Genomic DNA, 16,421 nt, shown 5'->3' on the forward strand with positions numbered 1-16,421 from the left:
CTGAAATGCTTAACAGTTTAATTTGAATCCCATTAAAATAAACCTAAATGTGTTTCGCCTGGCCCTTCATGTTTTCTTGAAAGAATTGTACCCATCTTACAAATTCTGCCCGGGTAATCAAACATATGAGGACAACTGTGTATTTTCTAATTTACTAAATAAAAGTAGGGCTGTGAATTTCAAAATAAGAGCAATTAAAAAAGTATCTCGTGTTCAAATAAAGTGCTTAAGTTCAGAATAATTATTTGAAAAACTAACAAAACACAGATAATCATGTTTTCACCATATGGGTAGAAGCAAAATCAGCCATTGTAAAATGCATTATACATGGGTAGAAGGGTTTACCAGAATTTGTAGGTCAACTTTGGGGGTCCGTATTATACATGGGTACGCATTATACACGAGAAATTACAGTATTAGGTTTGATATTGATACTGGTTATAAAGAACCCCAAGTCAAATGTTCATTTTAGTCTATGCTGCAGGCTGCTAAGAAAATGGACCTTCATAATTTTGACACCCTTTACTTAAACCATGCAAACTTTTTTGACCCAGCCCCCTAAAAGAATTGGAATTGAGAATCGCTTGGAACCGGAATCAGAATAAGGAATCGGGACCGGAATCGCTCAAGTTCAAACGATGCCCAACCCTATTCATAACATGTTCACATTCACAGGAGAGGGAGGAAAATGTAAGTGAACCCTTAGATTTAATAACTGGGTGACCCTCCTTTGGCAGCAATAACCTCAACTAAATGTCTCCTGTTGTTGCAGATCAAACGTGCAAACGATCAGAATGAATTTTGGACCATTCCTCTTTACAAAACTGTTGCAGTTCAGCAAGATTCCTTTGATGTCTGGTGTGAATATCTCTCTTGAGGTCATGACACAGCATCTCCATTGGGTTGAGGTCAGGACTTTAACTGGGCTATTCCAGAACATGCATTTTCTTCATCTGAAGCCATTCTGTTTTTATTTGTTTCTGTGTTTTGGGTCATTATCTGTAGCAACACCCATCCTCTTTTGAGCTTCAACTTTTGGACAGATGGCCACAGGTTCTTCTGGGGGAAAAAAAAAATTATATACTTGTCAATCAAAACTTTCATTGATACCAAGCTCTCCAGGCACTGAGGTAACAAAACACACCCCTAACATGATGCTCCCTCCACCATGCTTCAAAGTTGGCAAAAGGTTTTGATGCTGGTGTGCTGTGCCATTTTTCCTCCAAACAATTCAACTTTGGTTTCATCTGCCCGCAGAATATTTTGCCAGTAGAGCTATAGAACTTCAAACGTGCAGTAATGTTGTTTTTGCTTGTTTGTTTGTTTGTTTTAGACAGCAACGTTGTCCTCCTCGGTGTTTCCCCATGAACCCCATTCTTTTTTAATGTTCATATGGTATATTTATCAACAAAGATGTTGGCATATGCCAGTGATTTCTGTTGACACTCTCGGGTTATTTTTTACCTCATTGAACATTCTGCGCTGTGCTCTTGTAGTTGTCTTTGCAGTTGCCACTCCTTGAAAGAGAAGCGACAGATGGTGAACTTTCTCCATTTATAGACAGTTTGTCTACCCATGGACTGATGTACATCAAGACAGAGATACTTTTGTAACCTTTTCCAGATTTATATACGTCAACAATTCTTAATAATAGGTCTCCTGAGAGCTCTTTTGAGCAAGGCATGGTCCACATCAACCAATGCTTTTTGACAGGAGACATTTCCAACCTTGATTGGACTCCTGGTTGGCTCAGAATGGCTCACACCTTACTCTGCTCTGCTGATTAGTTCTTGGAGAATCCATAGCCCAGAGGTTCACTTGTTTTTTTCCTTCATATCCTGTGAATGTTTGTGCTGTATTAATTTAAGCAGACGGTTTATTTTTGTGATTCAGATGAAGATCGGACCACATTTTATGACCAATTTATGCAGAAATTTAAGAAATTCCAAAGGGTTCACATACTTTTTCATCCCTTGGTAACCTACAAACACAGAAAATTAGAGCACAAAACACAACTATTCCTAATATATTTTTCTCTCACCAAGTACTGTAGAATAGTACCTGTGCACAGATGCAATCAGCTCCTTCTCTCTCCTCTCTTGTGTCTCAATCTTGACATCTTTCTCCTTCAACAAAGCACAGCCGTCGTCCAGGTTTTTTTGTAAGTGAGACACTGTTTTCTCCAGCTCCTGAGCTCTCAGCTGCACCTCTTCCAGCTAAGCACACACAGAAAAAAAACAAAAAAAAAAAACAATGTACTTACAGCGCTACATGGATTTAAATTGTGTACATTTTCAAATGGCAACTGGGAGAAAATGTCACAATAAAATGTGTCTCACTGTAGTCAGCCTTTGCGGAACGTTTTAAACCACACATTGGTTGAGAGAGATTATTTTACATGATTGAAAGACAATAGGAAGTGCAGTTTGGGTACCATTATTTATTTTTTTATAAATCATTTTGATACTTTTTGAGTTAATAATACAAAAACTTTATAAAGGAAATGTTCATGTTTAATATTTTCATTTACGAAAAAATTACACACAAAATTTTTTTAAAACTGGAATTATTATAACAAGCCGCAATTTAACTTTTAATCTTGCACACTGTACCACAGTTTGGAATCTCTTATTTAAACCAACAAAAAGTCCAGACAATAAGATACAGTTTGTGAATATGAAGTGACTGAAGAGTGAAAATATGTACCCTGAGAATTGTGATGCATAATGAAATGATGGATTTTAAAATGGAAACATATTGCAATTCCTGGTAAAACAAGGTATAATCTTAATTCTAAAACATTACACCTCATACTATACACTAATATTACCATGAACTACGGTGTAGAAATCTGGGGTAACACACACAAGAGCCCCTTTTGAAATATATTCAATCTGCAAAAAAGAGCAATAAGAAGAGCAGACTCAGTTACTATTTTTAAAATCACAAATCATGAGATTCATGGCCCAGGTCAAATTTAAAACTGTACACAGGATGTTTAAAGCGATAAAGAATGTACTTTTTATCAATACTCTTATGAATTATTATTACAGACAGAGCTAATTACAAAACAAAGAGACAAAGCATGCACATTTCAGTTTGTGGGGTGACCTTGTGAAATGGACTAGAGCAGTGGTTCTCAAACGTTTTAGTATCACCTAAAAAAATATAGTACAAATACAAGTAGCATCCTGACTAACATTAAAACACAGTAGTGTAGTCGATAGTGTAGTTAATGGAAAAACAAACGTTTTACTCCTAAAAAGTCAATTTAATATTATTGTAAGCCACTGTAACATTATGCAGTTGGAACATTAACACTGAAGAAAACAACAAACTAATTATATAAATTAAAATGTAATTCTAAAACGTAAACTAAAAGTTGAATACAACTAAACTGTAATTGGGCAGTAATTCTTCCATGTACCACAGGTACCACTAGTGGTACTCGTACCACACTTTGAGAATCAGTGGTCAAGAGGGAAAAAAATTAAGGAACGCACTTATGAGACAGTTATAAAGTAAGTATGAGAAAATATTAAAATACTTTTAAAAAAAAATATATATATATATATATATATATATACATATATATATTTTTTTAAAAAGCCAAAATAGATTAATGCTGATGGGGATGAGCATGCTGTGACAACGCGAGAGATTGCGCGATTTCCGAAGACGGAAAACATGGCGGTGCCCCTTGCATAGACTTGGAAAAGCAGCTATTACAAGACTGAATTTCTTTTTCCTTTTTCAGCGGCGGATTCTCGCGTCGTTCTTTTCTCTTTTCCTTCGCCAGCTTTGCTAGCAGCGGTAACTCGCAGAGAGCCACTTGAGATTCGCGCAGCTACGTCAACGCCAACTCGTCTGTCATGGAGGATCCCAGCCGCTGAAGAGACTTCAACTGAGGATTTCCTTGATTCAACAGAGACACAGACTAGTGTCCTCCTCTCAATCGAAAAGAAATTGTAAATTACATTTGACTTGCTTCGCCAAGACATCACCGAACTCAGAAAGAGTTCGGTGATCTCTTTTGTGTCACGGAATGTTCACGACACAGCAGGTCAAAGAGCTAAGATTAGACAATTCTGCGCTTCGGTCAAACATGATGTCAATGTAAGCGGAACTACAAACTCTTAGACTGGAATCTAAAATCATGAAAGAAACTACGCTGGACATTCAATCACGAAGCATGCACGACAATCTCATTTTCTCAGGAATTCCGGAAAATGCTCCGGAAGACCTTGAGGCGCAGATTAAAAAGTTAATGATGTCTGCGCTCAAATTACAGCAAGATACAGTCGACAAGATTACCTTTCACCGTGTTCACCGATTAGGAGGCCCTCGTCCATGAAACCGACCACGTCCCATCATTGAACACTTTGACCAAAATGTGTGTGTGAAGTCAAAAGGGCGTGAGCTCAAAGGGACATCGTTTGGAATGAACGACCAGTTCCCCAAGGAAATCAACGAAAGGCGTAAAATCTTGTACCCGATGATGAAGAATCACCGTGAGAAAGGCAAACAAGGGTGGCTAGTTGTCGACAAGCTATATGTCGACGGCCAACTGTTTCGTGATGCCAAGGTCACGCCCTGGCTCTTCTAAATAAGTACTTCTTCTGATCTGTTGTCGTTATTGTCAAAAGCGTATTGTATTTTCATTCTTTCCACTTTTGCTTAGACAAACAAACAAACAAAAAAAAACAGACTCATGCATGCCACCAGAAAGAATTCTTACTCCTATCTCTCTGCTTTCCTGCTCTGCGTGTTTCCACACACACTAAACACACAAGTCACTCAAAATTCTTCTTGTGCACTACAAACCACCACCACACACTATATTATCCCCTTGTCACTAACGTTTGTTTTCTATGTTCGATGTTTGTTTGCTACCCTTCTATGTACCCTGTCTTTGCTATACTTAAATATAGCATCGTTATCACCCTCTCTAAATAACATTTGTCAACACAATACAAAAAAAATCTCCCGAAAACTGTCCAAAAAACAACAACAAATAATACATAGTACCCAATCTATTTAAAATTACTATACACGCACCCATTATATGTCACACTTAACTTTTGTGTCATGGAATGTCAATGGCATTCCATCGCAGGCAAAGAGAATTAAGATTATGGATTATATCACTAAAATTAAAACAGACCTCCTATTACAAGAAAAGCACCTTATTGAGTCAGAAGAAAAATGCCTCATTGACTCTAATTTTAGTAAGGATCTAAACACTCCTTAGTTAAATACAGAAATTAAAGGCAGTCTTGATGTTCCTTTAACCATCACAGAATTACATAACGCATTAAAAGAAATATGCAATTGGGACGCGCTCCTGGCCCTGATGGAATCTCCGTTGAATTCATTAAACATTTCTGGCCAATACCAGTGCCCTTGTTTTTCAGAACAGTCAAGGAGATAAATGATAAAGGACAAATAACTAGCCATTTGAACACAGCCTCAATTAAATTATTACTAAAGTCAGGTAAAGACCCCACTCTCCTGGCTAATTATAGATATCAAGATTTTCTCGAAGGTTCTCGCAGCGAGACTTGAAAAGATACTCCCGTCGATAATCCACTATGATCAGACAGGTTTCATTAAAGGTAAAAGTTCCACAAATAATGTCAGACATCTGTTAAATTGAATAAGCATGTCACAGCATAAAAAAATTAAATGCAATCATCATGTCACTTGATGCAGAGAACGCTTTCGATAAAGTCAACTGGGCTTTCCTGTTTGCAGTACTTTTGCAAATTTGGCTTTGGAGACTCATTTATACATTGGATACCAACATTATACAATTCGCTGAAAGCGACAGTCACCACAAATAGGATTATATCACAAAGTTTTACTTTACAAAGAGGAACCAGACAAGGATATCCACTCTCAACAATGCTATTTGCAATATTTATCTAACCTCCTGCTACCGCTATACGTCAGAATGCTAATATTACAGTACCTGCTCGCTAGTGACAGAACACAAAATCAATCTGTATGCTGATGATATTCTTCTTTATTTACAGGAACCCATCTTCTCTTCAGGCAGTCTTCAATCTCATTAAAATATTTTCACAAATATTAACTGGGAAAAAAAATAAATTAAAAAAATCAACCAAACTCCCAATGACTGCAAACACATGGAATCCTGCAGATCAAATCCCAGATTACCCCATTCCGATAGGAAAAACTAAGTATTTAGGTATTAATATTTCGCCAAAACTCACAGAGCTAACCAATCTAAATTACCCACCACTTCTGGAAAAAATCTCATCTGATTGAAGACGCTGGAATAACTTGCCTATCACTACTGGGAAGAATAGCCACAATAAAAATGAAAACCTTACCTCAAATAAATTCTCATCAATGATTCCATTTAAGACCACATTGAAATGGTTTCAAACATTATATTCTGCCGTAATACATTTTGATTAAAAAAATGAGAAAAATAGAATTAGGTTTGCTAATGAATTAATTAACTTTGCTAGATTTTATGCGCAAGGTAATAAAAACCTGGACTATTGAGCAAACAGTAGACGAGGAGAATTAGGAGGGAAAAAAAGTGCAAGTGTGGGAGCCCCATTTGTTCATGCATTTTTGTCTAATGTAAATTCTGTACTAATTTTTCTGTCAAAAGTACTTTCCCAGTGTTGTTTATCTTCAGATGTTTGAGATTTTCACTAAAGAAAAAAAATATTGGTGTCAAAGTCATTGTTCTGCTTGGTGTGTCTGCTTTCACAAAAAGGCTGTTTTCTCAGTTGTTTTCCTTCAGAAACAGATTTGGGTGAAAGTAGCCTCTATTTGACTGCTGATTACTAAAGAATGGTATAAGCTCCAGACAAACTTTTTTTCTGACAAAAGAAGAGAGTCTGATCTTTCGTTTTGGTGTTTACATCGCCATCGTACACAACAATCTGTGGGGCTTGAAAAATCAGTGAAATTGCTCAAGAATGCCTAGCAGTCTAGGGGTTCCCTGCTCAGGAAACGGCTCGCAGTGAATGTGTTAAAAACTCCACTGTGACACAGTAAAACTGTTCTGGCATAGAAGGGATACAGATTCTCCATTCTGCTTGACCTAACAGCCGAACAGGACAAACAAATTTTTAAATACAACTGTCGTATAAGAAAAAAGCCATACACTTGAATTGATAGAAAATAGAATTGAAATATGGAGATGACATATCTGTTCCCTTTTTGGGTCTTTTTATTTCCTTGTGGGATGAATTATGTTGCTGTTTTTTATCTGGTTGTACTAATGTTTGGTATTTTAAATGTTTGAAACAATAGCTAATGAAAGTAGTTGAAAAAGGTAGGGTTTTGTAAGATTCAAGGTGTGTGTGTGTGTGTGTTTGAGTGTGAGTGCATGTACCTGTAGGGCCTGGACTTGCACCTCACCCAGTGTTGGAAGGTCAGCAAGGTACTTCTCCAGAGTTTCGATGCGTTGCTGTTTTTCATGGTTCTGTTCGCTCTCCCGCTGGCATTTCTTTTTCAGACTGCTGATATATCGATCCCTTGTCTTTATCTGGTCACAGAGACATATTTCTGTGAAGAAAAATACTGAAAAAGCATAATAGCCTAGCCAAAGTCACATTTGACGGCAAACAAAAAAGCTTCTAATGCAAGCACTGTTTTCTTCGTGTTGTTCTGAATGTGTGGTTCCAAATTGACAGGTTGCACTACCTTTTCCTTCAGTTTCCTCAGATCTTCAGTATATTTCTGAGCAGCTTGCTTGTACAACTCGTTGAGATGAAGTACTTCCAACTCGGACACTGCCAGCTTCCTGCTGAGTTCTTCATCACAACACAGTCGATCAGATGGAACTTCCTTCACTGAATCCTATTGGGCAACCACAATTGTTACCACAAAGAGCATATCTCGGTCACAGTGTCAAATAAGTATCTCCGGATTAATATTTATGACAGACAGTCAAGCAATACCTTCATCTTCAGGATTTGAGGATCTTCAAACCACCTCTGACTGTGGAGCACCTGCTGGGCTCTCAGCTCATTTTCTCTAATGCGGGCATGGAGCTGCAGGATTTGTTGCTTCTGTCTGAAAGAGAGAAAACTTTATTCTCATCTTTACCTACAGTGTACCAATAACATCTTGGCAAATGTGTAAATGGTGTGCTATTTTCTACTCATTCAGTAGAACAGAAACTCTATTTATGTATGAAGGGTTGTTTGTCAAATGTGCCCTGCGATTGACTGGTGACCAGTCCAGTGTGTATCCCACCTCTCGCGCAAAGTCAGCTGGTATAGGCTGCAAAATATCCATGACCCTAGAGAGGATAAGCTGTATAGAAGATGTTAGTGGTCAGTGGTCACTATTTACCTATCAATTTCCAGCTCTCTTTGTCTCAGCATCCCCTCTTTAACCTTCACCAGAGTGTTGACATAATGGGACGTCCCCTGCAGCATCTGCAAATGTACAAGCAGGTATGTTTTCACTATATAATGGCATGCAAAAATGGTGCAGACAGTTCATTGTCCCCTTTAGGTTATGATTAGTTCAGCAGTGAGGGAAAACAAGTCTCAAATTTGGGGAAAAGAAACTTTGATAGAGGATGCAGCATCTCTTCCAGTGTATCCCAATAGGCGACAGTTGCTCTTACCTGGTTGATGCCTTGTTCAAATGATGGTCCATCTCCACCACAGACCTTTATTTCAGTACCAACTATCTGCCCAGGTTCTGCTCCGTGGTCTGCTTTAGAGCTGTATTCCATCTGCTCTGTCAGCCACATTTGTGTGCGGATGGCTGGCTGAATTGGAGAGTCTCTGTCAACCGGGTGTGCGAGTGGTGAGTCTGCTAGCTTAGATAAACTGAGGCCATGAACCTGATCACCTCCCAGACCCAGTTTAGCCTCTGCTAAACTACTATAGTTCATGTCCAAACTGCTGTGTTTAATGGGTGAAGATAGAGTTGAGGACAGGGATAGGTCTGTTTCCAAACCAGACCTACTGCTATATTTGCTCCAATAGGAGGAACCACCTCCAGGAGAACGCTGTAATAAGCTATGACAGAGCAACGAGGGAGAGACAGGTAAATAAAGGTCCCTATTTAAACCACGGGGTTCTTTTTTGTAGCCATAGCGCAGACCCCTGTCCAGGGAGCCATGTGAATCAGTTCTGTGTTGGTGGACTGATGTCTTTCTGGAGTTCTTTTCAACACCAGATGACAACTTAGTGAGAGATGACCACCTCCTGATGGGCTGCTGGTCCTTCATGTCAACACTAGTTGGTGCACTAAGGGGAGATGTGGCTGGAAGGGTCAGCTGGCAAGACTTGCTCCGATGATCAGTGCTGCTGGGTGAGGCTATCATTTTCAGACTGGTGTACGATGATGTGGAAGGAGATTTATTGACATGGACAATAGGGACACTGCCGCCAAGCCCATCCTCCTGACTAGAGTGACGTCGAGACAGTGGCTGGAGAGATGGTGTGGTGCTTGAACAGGAGTCATCTTAAGGATGTAAAGAGGAAAGAGACTATTAATAACAAATACTGATCATCAAGCATGTAATTCGTGGGCAGCTTTGGCTCAGTAGGTAGAGCGGGTCATCCAGTGACCCAATGGTAAATGACTATGACTGTCTGCATGTCAAAGTGTCCTTGGGCAAGACACTGAACGCTAAATTGCTCCCAGTGGGCTTGGCAGCGCCTTGCATGGCAGCAGTCGCCCATTGTTGTATGAACGTGCGTGTGAGTGGGTGAATGTGAGACTTTGTAAAGCGCTTTGGGCACTGTGACGGTGTAGATAAAGTGCTATATAAGTGCAGTCCATTTACCAGTCATATACTGTACGTATTTCCTTTATTGTATAAAGTAGGATCAAATTGTATATGAGCCACAAAAATAAAAGAATAGCAAATAAAAGACTAATTTTTTAAATGTAATAAAATAAATGTGAGGTTCACTTCCAGCCTTGACTAAGGGACTGGCACAAGATCGGAATTTGGTCCCTGGGTCCTTGCTATATGCAAACGAGGATAAATCAATCGCAGAGAACAAAGTTTTGCTGCACATTGTAAATGTGACTAATACAGCACCCTTACATCTTTGTGTACAGAACTTAAATACACCGTAGTATTTGGTGGAAATGGTAATTATATTTTCCCTAAACCATCATTCCCTAGATTACCAAATATGTTTTGACTATTAATTTAATGATTCCAAACTATGTTGGAACAGTTTGGGGAAGACCTTTTTTGAGCTTTTTGAAGGCGCTTCCCACAGTTCTGACCATAAACATATTGCAAATCATTGAATAGTGGAGGTCTAAAAGAAACCAATACATCTTGATTTTTTCCTTCTTAGGCTAGTCAAATATTCAGGGACAGGCATGCTGATGGCTACCACAAACAACCGATTGAATCATTGTGGCATAGAAAAAGCAACTCAAAGAAACCACTGGATGCCCCAAATTGCTGTGGCGTTCATGCAAATGGTGATGTACACTCAAAGTGTCATCCTACCTTCCACGCTATCAGAGCAGTAGGTGCCAATGCCGGTGTCACCGCTGTCTGACACAGCACTGAGTCTACGTCCAAAGATGCTATTCCCAGGTCCAGACTGCTTGCTGTGCCAGGTTGATTCATTGCTAGCGACCCGCCTAGAAGAGCCACCGCTACTTGAACCTTAAAAAGTCAACAATTGTAGTAAGTGTCCCTATTATTTAGTATGAATTGTTATGCAGACATCCATCCATCCATCCACTTTCTGTACCGCTTATCCCAGGCTTGCCCAAAGTCCGGCCCGCGGGCCGGATCCAAATTGCCTCCGGCCCGAAGCATCATGTCATAAAATCAATAATTTGTGGCCCGCCAGCACAGTTTACCACAGTAAACAATACAAACATACCCAAAAAAAAGCCATTTTATATTTCACCAGAGAGTGGCAGTAGACCTGTGGCTGCACTCTCGTCGTGTGAACTTTTACCCCTGTGGTATGTTTTAGCCCATTTCTAAACAACAACTGCAACTAAAAAGTGGATTTTTTTCACTGACATACGAAACAACTGTCTAATTTGCCAAGAGACTGTGGCTGTTTTCAAAGATTTTAATATTAATAGGCACTACCAGACGAAACATGCTAACTACGACAAACTAACGGCGAACAAACGCGCCGAAAAACTGAAGCCACTGGAAGCTGTTTTGACAGCACAGCAGCGCTTTTTCACAAGAGCCCGTGACTCAAATGAAAAGGAAACCCACCCAGGCACAGGCAGAACATGCAAACTCCTCACAGGCGGGGCAGGGATTTGAACCCCGGTCCTCAGAACTGTTAGGCAGATGTGCAAAACAGTCGCCAACCGTGCCGCCGTGATGCAAACATTTATTGTTTTAAATGTTTATATTCATCCATCCATTTTCTATGGCTGATAGGCTCCAGTATGCCCGCGACCCTAGTGATGATAAGCGGTAGAGAAAATGGATGGATGTTCTCTATCCCAGCTGATTTAGGGCGAGAGGTGGGGTACACCTTGGACTGGTCGCCAATAATGACAAGGCACATTTACCACATTTATAAGAATTATCATGTTAATTCTAGCGCAGTTGCTGGGCTGACACTAGTTGGAATGGTAACGAAGGAGGTGATATTTGTTGGATGTAGTTTTGATGGCTTGACACTTAATAGAAGCTAATCTTGATAATTGTGCAGGCAGCGATATAGTATGGAGCAAAGGGTATGGAACATTCTAGCAGCAGAGTAAATAAACATTCCACAAAACCCAGAGAATCAACTAAAGTCTATTACAAATGTACTTGACCCCACAAACTTGTCTTCATACATTTGAAGCGCTAGCTAGCTTGCTAGCTCGGTGGACGGACGGACGGACAGACAGACAGGCAGACAGACAGGCAGACTATAAAAAGTGTACACACTCATGTTCAAATAGTAGGTTTTCATGAAATTAAAAATGTGACCAAGATAAATATTATTAAACGTTTTCCACCATTAATGTGGCCTATACCATGTACAAGCCAACTGAAATAAAATGAAATTTGAGAGGCTAAGTAAAAAATAAAACACTGTGGGAATGGTGGCAGGTGTGTGATAACTCCTATTTAACATATTAAAATTTGATAGACTCCAACACTGCCACGTCCTGTTAGGGTGTGCACACTTCTGCAACCACATTAGCTCTTTTTTTTTTTTTACTTCCCCTAGAAATATATATATATATATGTATATATATATATATATATATATATATATATATATATATATATATATATATATATATATATATATATGTATATATATGTATATATATATATATATATGTATATATATATATATATATATATATATATATATATATATATATATATATATATATATGTATATATATATATATATATATATATATATATATATATATATATATATACACACACCCCTTCTTGAGCCGTCACCTTATCGTAGTGGAGGGGTTTGTGTGTCCCAATGATCCTAGGAGCTAAGTTGTCTGGGCTTCACGCACCTGGCAGGGTCACCCATGGCAAACAGGTCCTCGGTGAGGGAGCAGACAAAGCACAGCTCCAAAAACCCCTATGACAATAAATGGATTCAGGTTTCCCTTGCCTGGACGCGGGTCACCGGGGCCCCCCTCTGGAGCCAGGCCCGGGGTGGGGCTCGAAGGCGAGCGCCTGCTGCACCCATGGGGGGTAACGCCCGAAAGGGTAACCTGGGTCCCCCTTCCCATGGGCTCACCACCTGTGGGAGGGGCCATAGGGGTCGGGTGCAGTGTGAGCTGGGCGGTGGCCGAAGGCGGGGACCTTGGCGATCCGATCCCCGGCTACAGAAGCTGGCTCTAGGGACGTGGAATGCCACCTCTCTGGCAGGGAAGGAGCCCGAGCTGGTGTGTGAGGTCGAGAAGTTCCGACTAGATATCGTCGGACTTGCCTCCACACACTGCTTGGGCTCTGGTACCAGTCCTCTCGAGAGGGGTTGGACTCTCTTCCACTCTGGAGTTGCCCACGGTGAGAGGCGCCGAGCAGGTGTGTGTATACTTATTGCTCCCCGGCTCGGCGCCTGTACGTTGGGGTTCACACCGGTGGACGAGAGGGTAGGACGGACTGTTGTTTGTGCCTATGCACCAAACAGCAGTTCAGAGTAACCCCCCATTTTGGAGTCCTTGGAGTGGGGGGGTAGTGATGCAGAGCGCTCCCGCTGGGGACTCCATCGTTCTGCTGGGGGACTTCAATGGGCACGTGGGCAATGACAGTGAGACCTGGAAGGGCGTGATTGGGAGGAACGGTCCCCTCGATCAGAACCCGAGCAGTGTTCTGTTATTAGACTTCTGTGCTCATTACGTATTGTCCATAACGAACACCATGTTCAAGCATAAGGGTGTCCACACGTGCACTTGACACCAGGACACGATGACTGACTTTGTGGTCGTGTCATCGGACTTGCGGCCGCATGTCTTGGACACTCGGGTAAAGAGAGGAGCGGAGCTGTCAACTGATCACGACCTGGTGGTGAGTTGACTCAGATGGTGGGGGAAGATGCCGGTCCGACGTGGCAGGCCCAAACGTATTGTGAGGGTCTGCTGGGAACATCTGGCGGAATCCCCTGTCAGAAAGAGTTTCAACTCCCACCTCCGACAGAATTTTGCTCATGTTCCGGGGACATTGAGTCCAAATGGACCATGTTCCGCGCCTCCATTGCTGAGGTCCGGTTTGGTGGCCTCAGTATTGCATCTCTGCTTTTTGCTGATGATGTGGTTCTGTTGGCTTCATCAAGCCGTGACCTCCAACTCTCACTGGAGCAGTTCGCAGCCGAGTGTGAAGCGGCTGGGATGAGAATCAGCACCTCCAAATCTGAGACCATGGTCCTCAGTCGGAAAAGGGTGCCGTGCCCTCTCCAGGTCGGGGATGAGATCCTGCCCCAAGTGGAGGAGTTCAAGTATCTTGGGGTCTTGTTCACGAGTGAGGGAAGAATGGAACGGGAGATCGACAGGCGGATCGGTGCGGCGTCTGACTTTGTATCGGTCCGTTGTGGTAAAGAAGGAGCTCAGCCGAAAGGCGAAGCTCTCGATTTACCGGTCGATCTACGTTCCTACCCTCACCTAAGGTCACGAGCCGTAGGTGAGAACAAGATCCAGGATACAAGCGGCCGAAATGAGTTTCCTGCGCAGGGTGTCCGGGTTCTCCCTTAGAGATTGGGTGAGAAGCTCGGTCATCCGGGAGGATCTCAGAGTAGAGCCGCTGCTCCTTCACATTGAGAGGAGCCAGATGAGGTGGCTGGGGTATCTGATTCGGATGCCTCCCCGGTGAGGTGTTCTGGGCACGTCCCACCGGGAGGAGACCCCGGGGACGACCCAGGACACGCTGGAGAGACCACGTCTCTCGGCTGGCCTGTGAACGCCTCGGGATCCCACCGGAAGAGCGGGATGAAGTGGCTGGGGAAAGGGAAGTCTGGGCGTCCCTACTAAAGCTACTGCCCCCGCGACCCGACCTCGGATAAGCGGTAGAAAATGGATGGATGGATGGATGGATGGACAAATATGTATATATGAAATTGAGTCGTACAGGCTGTGTACTTTTTATAATGCGATGTATATAATAGCTTGCTAGCTAGGTGGACCGACAGACAGATAGACAGATCGATAGATAGATCGATCTATCGATCGATAGATAGACAGATCGATAGATAGATCGATAGATAGATCGATAGATCGATAGATAGATAGATAAGCTTCTCTCCGCCACGCGACGTATTCGTGCAGTCTTGTTGCCAACGCAGTGACGTAAAATTCTCGTCGGCTGTTTTTGCCGCTACATTTCGGCCTTTGATATTATCAAGCGTCGTATATCAATCACTAACATATCTATCGAGCAGCAAGTCACAATATCAAGGAAGATTCAGTCACAGAATTTCAATAAATCTCACCTGTTTTGTAAGAATCGTATCCATCGTCCAGATCACCTCTGTTCCACATTGGCAGTGTTAAGATGTTTTACATAACAGCCGGAAAAACAGCTTTGCGGTCGGAAGGGGAGAAAAAAGCCACAATGGAATAAAGGAGGCCAGTGTGGGATTTCAGCACGTTTTAGGGCGATATAGTGCCTTTGGGCCCAAAGTGGATGTCATTTGTCTCGAGACATTTTCAAGTAACGGGCTTCTTTCTCGACTACTGGATGACGTCCGGTGCGAACTGAGTGGAAGTGACGTCATCGACACCCTCCACGCTGTCTTCTATTTTTTTTGTTTGTTTGTTTTGTTTTTTTTGCGACACGGACTGTTTTCACATAAAGAAATATTTTAACTATTTCGCATCAAATAAATAATACAAAAATAGTACTCACCATTACGCTGAATGCTTGTAAGTAGTGAGAGTCTTGCCCCTGTTTCAATTAAATGAGCTGATTCCAGGGCCGCAGTGGGAAACAACAAACGTGAACTGCCATAAACTCCAGGTTGTAATCAGTGGAACTGTTTTCAAGCACCTGAACTGTGGAATTATGTTCAATGTAGTGTTTCTTTTTTATTTTATTTATTTATTTATTTTTTTAATATTCATTCAACGTTGGTATTAATGAATTGTTGAAAAATTGCCTCTCCACAAAAATGGGTTTTAAAACATGGACCAAGTTGTCATGATCGGTGCCCTGCAGTTCCTCTTTTGGAGCTTGGGTGGCGCTTTGTGCCCAGCTCTCCTCTCCCCTCTCTCACCCCCCCCCCCCCCCCCTCTCTCTCTCTCTCTCTCTCTCTCTCTCTCTCTCTCACTCCACAGCAATTACCAATGCCCTCACCTGCGCACCTGTTCCCAATCACCACTCATCGCTGCCCGTATTTAAGCCTGCCTGACCCAGGGATCCAGCGCCAGAGTATTCGCACTCGTTTGTGGTACACAGGCTGACTCTCATATACCAGCGCTAGTGTGTAAATTGATCATCAGGCTACCAGCACCTATACTTACCCACTTGTGTTCTCTTCTGGTTTGCTGCCCGCTCCAACCACGCCGTCAAGCTCTTCCACCTTCCTACACGTTCCTTGTTCCTACGGGCCACCAACTCGCCTTGTAAATACAAACCCTGAGCTACCCCCAAAATAAACCATTTTCATTTCCTCCCTCCACTTCAGTCTGCTTTTGGGTCCAGTCCAATTCGATATGATTACGTATCATGGCACAACTCCCTGAGAGGAAAACAAAACCTTATGTTTTCATTCATTCATTCGTCCCCCACACGCATTTTGAGAACCTCCGGCTCAGACCCTTTGGAAGCCCATTTTAGTTGACAGCGTTTTAATAAAGATGTATGATTTGTCCCCTATTAGTGTATCGATTTACAACCCCAATTCCAATAAAGTTGGGACGATGTGTTAAACATAAATAAGAACATAATACATGATTTGCAAATCATGTTCAACCTATATTTAATTGAATACACTACAAAGACA

At 41.7% G+C, this 16,421-nt stretch overlaps 1 protein-coding gene across 3 annotated transcripts in view; it reads right to left on the minus strand.

The window, feature by feature from the left end:
* The window catches only part of cep85l (centrosomal protein 85, like), a 33,296-nt gene extending 18,132 nt beyond the window's left edge, over positions 1-15,164 (minus strand). For all 3 annotated transcript variants that reach the window (XM_061705230.1, XM_061705229.1, XM_061705231.1), the window contains exons 1-8: positions 14,910-15,164; positions 10,484-10,645; positions 8,624-9,471; positions 8,344-8,429; positions 7,947-8,061; positions 7,690-7,845; positions 7,379-7,531; positions 2,062-2,216 (exon numbers count right to left, since the gene is read on the minus strand). In XM_061705230.1, coding sequence (XP_061561214.1) covers positions 2,062-2,216; positions 7,379-7,531; positions 7,690-7,845; positions 7,947-8,061; positions 8,344-8,429; positions 8,624-9,471; positions 10,484-10,645; positions 14,910-14,958 — 1,724 coding nt within the window. In that variant the 5' untranslated portion in view covers positions 14,959-15,164. The remainder of the gene's footprint in view (positions 1-2,061; positions 2,217-7,378; positions 7,532-7,689; positions 7,846-7,946; positions 8,062-8,343; positions 8,430-8,623; positions 9,472-10,483; positions 10,646-14,909) is intronic.
* Positions 15,165-16,421: the final 1,257 nt, after the last annotated feature.

This window comes from Phycodurus eques, chromosome 18, assembly GCF_024500275.1.
Source record: "Phycodurus eques isolate BA_2022a chromosome 18, UOR_Pequ_1.1, whole genome shotgun sequence".
NCBI classification, from domain to species: domain Eukaryota; kingdom Metazoa; phylum Chordata; class Actinopteri; order Syngnathiformes; family Syngnathidae; genus Phycodurus; species Phycodurus eques.